Here is a 7,104-nt window from a genome sequence, read left to right as displayed (position 1 = left end):
GCCCTGCACAGACACTGCAGCTGGTGTGTCTTAACAGGACAGCAGTGAACGCACCACCTTCCGACAAGGAGGCCCCAATCATTAGTTCCAGCAGATGCATTACCAATACATCTGTGTTTATTCCCATGTTTACTGTAGCTAAGGTACCTCATTAGTTTTGGTATCTCCATTTTCAGAGTGGTTTTCTTCTTTTGCATCCTCTTGTTTAGTTTCATCTTTGCCTTTGGCTCCTTTCTTCCCTTTTGTTGCTGCCTTTTTGTCTTCCTTTTTATCGTTTGCTGCCTTTTCTTTCTGTTAAGAAAAGAAACTGCGATATGGTAAATGCTGACTTCCAACTCGTACGCCTTCATTCGCACATTCACAACTCTGAAACTGTCCACACAACCTGCTTCTACACACAGAACTTCCCAGTGACAAAGATGAGATGGAGGTTTCTATGGAGAAGTGTTTTCCTTCTATTCTGCCCCAAACGTGCTACTGAGAAGTGCGTAATATAAAAGCAGTCACAGCTGGGGTTAAAAGAATTCCTATTTTAAATAGGCATTCAATTAAATTAGCTAAAAAATGCTGGAGTTGAACTGGCCTGTATTTCTGCTGTGCTGCTGAAAGGCATACCAAAGAACAAAAAGAACATGTGCAACTAGTGGAAATACCAGAATACTTCAGATGTGCTATTGAGGCCTATTTAGAAACTGTAACAAAGCTGTAGTCAAAGGACTTTCCCCCTTGTCTGCCCGAAATATTCTTTACTATAATAAACCATTTGTGTGATACACAAGCTGGGGGCCCAACAGCATCACTTCAATAACAACGCAAACTTTGCAGTTATTATTTAACCACAGTTTCTTGTATGGCTGATCCGACTAAATCAAAACAAAGTTCAATGCCACAACTTCTGTAGTAAGTTTTCTATATAGTAAACTCTGACCCTAACCCAGAAACAAGCATGGTTTTTTATCAATTTCACTTGCAAGGATCTCCTCTTGCTGCCAATAAAGAACCAGCAAACCAGAAACCATCAAAGAATCTAAGCAAATCATGACTGATAAACATGGTTCCAACAAAAGAACAATAAATATCTCCAAAACTACTACCCAAAGGTAAGTGAAGCTAAGCACATAAACCACAAATACACACATTTACCTAGTCAGAAAATGGAGCTGTCCCAGTGTCATGGTTTTATGGTTAACTCCGTGACACCCAGTGTCTAAAAGTTCTAAAAAGCCTACGTGCTTATTTCATCTCCTAGGTTATTAATTCACAAAATTAATTCACATCAAAAATGAGTTGTTTGCTAATGTCAAACACAGTCACAAAATGGTAAAAGCAAAGTCACCTGATTATTCAGTAAAGCTGATGATAAAAACTCACCCAAATTAAAGCCAAGTCCTGTAATAATGCAGAAAGCTCAGACCGGAGGTTGCTGGCACCAATCACATGTGAGGCTTTTTCCTCTCTATCCTCCCACTCCCCAGCCTGACCTTCCTGAGGGATTTCAGCCCACCTGGAATACTCCAGCTCAGTGCATTAGAAATCCCTTCCCCCAGGCTATGCTCACTCTCCAGAACCTTCTCCATTCTGGGGACTGACTTATGAAGAATACACAATAGCTCTTTTTCCAAGTGAAGGAAGAGAGTCATCAAATAGAGGAGGAAAGAGAGCCATCTGCCTCCTCTCACCTTCTACTCTCAGTTGGAAGAGCACCACTCACACTTTCAAGAGGCAGTTGGAAGAAGGAAAAGGCCAAGAAAAATAACCATCAGAGTAACACCAGCACATAACTATTCTGGAAGTGTTTGGGAGTGCTAAGGTTCGGAACTGCAATGCTGCTGCGATAGTGGTTTGCTCTCTGTCACTTGAACAAACTTCTGGAGACCTCTGAAGCACACAGAAGCAGTCTGCTGTGAAGGGCTCTCTAGCAGCACAGGTGTGTTAGTCACTTGCTCTGCAGACTATTCTCTGTTGGTAAAGCCTCTTAAAACAAGACTTGAGAAGAATCCAGAGAAATTACTTTCTGTGATTGGACTCTGAACAGAGAGAAAGTGCCTTGCAGCATACAGCTGTGACTGGGGAACCTGGGATCTTGTAGAATTCTTACTACAATCCCTTCTGCATAGACACTGGCTGTGTATTAGATAGCTTCAGAGAGCCAAAGCTCAAATATCCTAGATTCAAACCAACACCTTAACTGCAAGAAGAACAATGCCACTACCCTGGTGTGGGGCAACTTGCAACTTGCCAGCAGAACTCAATAGTATACAGTCCCTGAGAGAAAATGCACCATACAGCTCGTGCAGCACGGGACTGGAGTAAGCTCTAACAATCACTTACAGTCCTTAACTTTTAAGTGCTTAGCTCTGCAACTCCAAAATTCTGTTAACACAGCTTTTGTATATAAATCTTTAGATATTTCCATAAAAATGAAAAATAAAAAAGCAAACCTGAAAAAAAAAACACCACCACACATCGTATGCAATTGCACTGAGCTCTGCACGATTAATCAGCAGAAGCTGACCCCAGCACTTGCAGATCCCCAGTGGAAAGCACTGGGGCTACAGGAGCAATGTGGGCTCAAGGGGAGCAGCCACTAGAGGGAGGTGCAGCGCAGAATGCTAGCGGCTCTCACCGCAGGAATGCTGAGCAGCAGGGCTCCTGGGTTCCCCCGCCGCTCTGGAATGGGATCTAGAAGTTCAGGCTGCACAGCCAAGATACAGATGTGAAAAACTTGCTCTGGACACCACTGTGATGGGGGATCCCCGGAACAGCATGTGGGGTTCTCTTTCTTGTCCTCTCCTCGTGACGTTTTTGCTGCTCCACAAAGCAGAACTCGAAGAAGAGTAGTTTTTTCATCATCTGCAAGCCCATGATGCCATATGTGATTGCAAGGGCTTTTAAACATACAGAAAAGGGCACCTGGTTCTCAGGCCATCATACCCTTCTGTAACCAAAACTCTCACCTGTGCTTTACTCAAAACCACTAAGGAAAATGTATGATAGAAACAGACTAAAAGGAGAATATTTTTTTGTGTGTTCCCATTAGCAAATGCCTAATGCAATCTGAGTATTTACTGATAGCTCTAAAATAAAAGGATTGCAAACCGTGACCTCTGGGAAAGCGTGGCAGAAAGGAAGAACAGATACCTCATGGATCACAGAAACAGCCTCCTTTTATGTTTCAAGTTGTTGCCCCAAAGCACAAAGAAAATGTGAATATTTTTTGTTTAACTGTACTGTCAGACATGCTGATATTTTTGACATTTGGGAAAATATCCAGCTTAAGGAAATGAGTATGTAGATCTTTATCTCCAGTGATTAAAATCTGATAAGCTGATAAATGAAAGGAGTGCCTCTGAATGAAAACTCAGTGAGAAACTGCAATTAAAAGCATGATTTTCAATGCCTTCCCTAATTGAATCTCTGATCTCTATTGAAATCAATACAATTTCCCAACAATACATGGTAAGAAACTACAGAATGGCCTTGCAAGGCAGCAATAGAGCCTCACTACAACTGACTTAAAATCTGATCAGTTTACCACATTCCTTCAGGAGAATTTGGATTAAATTAATTCGATGTCACAATTTCACATTGTTTTAACCCACAAGATTCAATCTTAAATCTTTAAAGAAAACTATGAAAAAAAAAATCAGTTGTGAATGTTGTGGGTTGTTTCAGTGTTTTTTCCCCCCTCTATGAGTACCCTGAAAAACAGAAGTGTTAACATCAGTTCAGGATGCCTTCAACACTTACCTTAGGTGCTGCCTTTTTGGGCTTTGGCTCCGGTTTAGGCGGAGCAGGTTTCTGTACAAAACACATATAAGAAACAGTCAGATGAACCCTATGCAAGTTTTAGCATTACACTGGTAACTTTTTAAAACTACTCAAACAAAAGATATTTTGAGTTGACAGCTTCTTTCAGTAGTAATAAGGAATTAATGTCAGTGATGGATCAATACATTTTCTTGTTCAAACTCACATTTCCTCATATACCTTACAGTGGCTACAGCACAGATGCTGACTAGCAGTAGTGAGCGGATCACTACTGTGTCTGAGCGTCACTGTCTACTGTGAAGGCAAGCATCTGTCAAAAATGAGATGTATTAATATCTGCACATAACTCTAGAAGCCAACACACATCTTAACTTTCACTAAAATTAAGTACTTTCTTTTTTAAATAGCAACTGTTACCCACTTGGCATTTCCAAGACTGCTTACAAAAGGGCTGGGCACACTAAGCCTGTAGGAGAGGATACCAAGAGCCCGTGTAAGACTGACTTTGGGCTGAACCCTACCACTCAACAGAGATTTACGCCCTCTAGATCTCAACTTACCCAACACTTGGGACACTGAAAATCAATGGGCAAATTACAAGCTTAAGGAAAGCGTGGGCAATTTAAAGAGCTATGGGGAGGTATCTGTAGTGAAGAGACCTACAGACACCAAGTTTGTCTTAAAATCAATAGTCCTTGAGTCTGGATAACCAACTCATGTGTCCGGACATATGCTCACTAATACAGATGAATGAAATGACTTGCACAACTCATATGAGATGTGTGAAAGTGGGCCCTGTAATATGCTGCTGCTCAAAACCCAGACACATAAAGTAGGAATTTTACTCTTAAATACTTTGATACTCTTAACTTGGCCTCTAACAGCAGCAGCGGGAAAAAAGAGTCTCTCTATAACTTTCCCCCAGAACTTAATATCCCACGAGATGGAATATGAAGAGATTAGAGAGGAATACTCACAGCAGATAGTCTGGCCGACCTTCTCTTTGGCTGCATAAAGAAAGAGGTGTCACTACAGCTCAGCAAGCACAGAGCAGTGCTTTCCCAGCACAGCACAGCACACACCCTGCACACCCCGGGATTTAGGAACCTCTGGACACAGGGCTGACGGCTCGCTCAGCGCTGCTCCCTTGCACAAGCAGCCCTACTGAGGTGCCAGACGACCGCATCCCCTTACCGCCCTGAGGGCCATGTCTGAACTGTAAGGGCCTGGAGGCCCGCAGCCCCGGGCACCGAACGGCTGGTGTGCAGAGCGGCGTCCGGGGGACTCGGAGCGGGCGGGTGGTCCCGCAGCGAGACGCTGAGGGCTCACACCCGTAAGGGGAACCTCGGATTTAACCCACGCCGCCACAGAAGTCCTGCGCAGAGCGGAACCGAGGAAGGAAATCCTACCTCCTCCTTCGCCTCGCCTTCAGCTGGAGCCTGCAAGAGAAGCGAGAGGGACGGTGAGAGGGGACGCGGCCTCACAGCCCCGCGGGGTCCCTGCGGCCGCCCGGCGGACTACAGCTCCCAGCGTGCCCCGCGGCCGCCGAGCCGCTACGTCACCGCGCCAAGGCGTCGCCGCGTTTAAAAAGTTCCCGCCAAATCCGCGGCCACAACAAGGTCGCCGCCGGCCCCGCGCAAGGACAAAGCTCCGCGCGCGCCCCGCTACCCCGCGGCCCCACGCCGCATCCCGCCGCGCCGGGATCCCTTGCGAACACGTGGAGCGGCCGGCAGCACGCGGCAGCCCGCACCGCCAAGGGGGGCGCGAGGCCCTTGGGGAGCCCTTGGGAGGGGCGGGCGGGGAGGGTCCCCCGGGGCCGGGTGGGGGTTGGGGAGGAGGGGAGATCCCGGCGGCGTGGGCCGGGAGAAAGTTGTTAAATGATGGTGGCGGCTCCTTCCCCGCTTGCCTTCAAGGACGGTTTCAAACTCTGCGCCGCCTAATGGCTCCGATTTACCATTGCACAACCATCTGGTATGACAAGAAGTGGGAGAAAAAAAAAAAAAAAAAAAAAAAAAAAGGAGAACAAAGGCAAACGGCGGAGAAAGGGGCACCGTCCGCGGCTCAGCGCCGCCGGGATACGGCCCGACCTGTCCCCCGATGCCGCCGGCGCTGCCCAGGGCTGGCGCGGGGCGGTGGGCGCCCGGCGGAGCGGCGCGGCGCGGCCCAGGCGCGGCGGCACCATGGAGGCGGCGGGAGCAGCATGGAGACGGCCGCGCTGCGCCCGGCGGCGGCCCGAAGTGAACTCGCAGCTCCGCGCCGCGCGGCCCCGGCCCTACGAGAGCGGCCGCGCTGCTGGACGGGCAGCAAAAATGGAAAACGCCGAAACTCTGCGTGCACGCACACACACACACACACACACACGGCGAATCGGCGCTGTTTGTGCACAAACGGCCGTAATCCTCCCGCCCCCGTTCTGCCCCGCTTACCTTTCTTTTGGGCATAGTTGCACCTTAATAGTTGATTGCAAAACAGAGAGATCGGGAGAGGTGTAAAAAATATAAAGGGAACCGCCGGGAAACTGTTTTCGAGCGTCCTGCGGGATTGCCAAAAAAAAAAAAAGAAGGAAAAAAGAAAAAAAAAAAGAGACGTTCGACGGGACCAAGAGTTAATTGCAGCAGAAACTGAACAAAAAAAAAATCCCCCCCTCTTTATTGCAAACAGTAAAATACACCAACACGCAACCAAACTGCATGAATGGGGAGCGCGAGATGGGCCCAGCCGCGGAGTGACGGCCGCCGCGGCCAATGGGCGCGCGGGAAACGGCGCGAGGGGCGGGGCGGGGGCGGGGGGTGGGGCCGAGGCCGTAGCGCGAGAGACGCTCGCACACGGAGGGCCGGCGGCGGCCTTACGCCGTCTGCGCAGCGGAGCGGCCTAACGCGCGCGGTGAATACGGCGCGGCGCCGCCGGCGGGGCCCGTGGAGGGCGGGAGGCATCGGTGCGAGGCGGCCGCTCGTCGCCGCCGCTCTCGGAACGGCTCCGCGCGTCGCGGCGCTGCCCCGCCGGTCGCCGAGCTGCCCCCCTCCGCCCCCCCCCTTCTCCTCCTTTCTCGCGTCCCCCCAGAGGCCGGGAAAGAAACTTCCCCAAAGTTAGCGCAGGCCGCAGGACGACAACATGGCGGCCGCTCCGTCCCTCGCGGGGCCGCCATGGCGCGGGGCGATCCCGCCTCGGGTCCGGGGGGGGCGGTGGGAGCGATACCTGAGGAACGGGCTTCGGGGCGGCCCCGTGAGCCGCCGCCTTTGTCCGCAGGGAGCCGGGGTCGGGGCGCGGAGCTCCGCGCGGTGCCGGCGTTGGCGCGGGCGGGAAGGTGCCGGGCGGGGGGCAGGAGGAGGTGGC

At 50.0% G+C, this 7,104-nt stretch overlaps 1 protein-coding gene across 3 annotated transcripts in view; it reads right to left on the bottom strand.

Annotated features, from left to right (window-relative positions):
* LOC100540854 (non-histone chromosomal protein HMG-14A) overlaps positions 1-7,104 on the bottom strand; it is an 8,980-nt gene extending 1,876 nt beyond the window's left edge. Inside the window, exons 1-6 of one of the 3 annotated variants that reach the window (XM_085230727.1) lie at positions 6,967-7,104; positions 6,198-6,304; positions 5,181-5,210; positions 4,749-4,778; positions 3,751-3,801; positions 148-291 (exon numbers count right to left, since the gene is read on the bottom strand). In XM_085230727.1, the coding sequence (XP_085086853.1) occupies positions 148-291; positions 3,751-3,801; positions 4,749-4,778; positions 5,181-5,210; positions 6,198-6,212 (270 nt within the window). In that variant the 5' untranslated portion in view covers positions 6,213-6,304; positions 6,967-7,104. Of the gene's footprint in view, positions 1-147; positions 292-3,750; positions 3,802-4,748; positions 4,779-5,180; positions 5,211-6,197; positions 6,512-6,620; positions 6,720-6,966 lie in introns of those variants that run through there. The other 2 variants (XM_085230725.1, XM_085230726.1) reach the window with 2 other exon arrangements.

The sequence above is a fragment of the Meleagris gallopavo genome, chromosome 9 (genome assembly GCF_905368555.1).
Source record: "Meleagris gallopavo chromosome 9, MGAL_WU_HG_1.1, whole genome shotgun sequence".
In the NCBI taxonomy this organism is placed as follows: Eukaryota; Metazoa; Chordata; class Aves; order Galliformes; family Phasianidae; genus Meleagris; species Meleagris gallopavo.
Note: the sequence above shows the minus strand (reverse complement) of the source record. Positions and strands in the feature narration are given on the sequence as shown.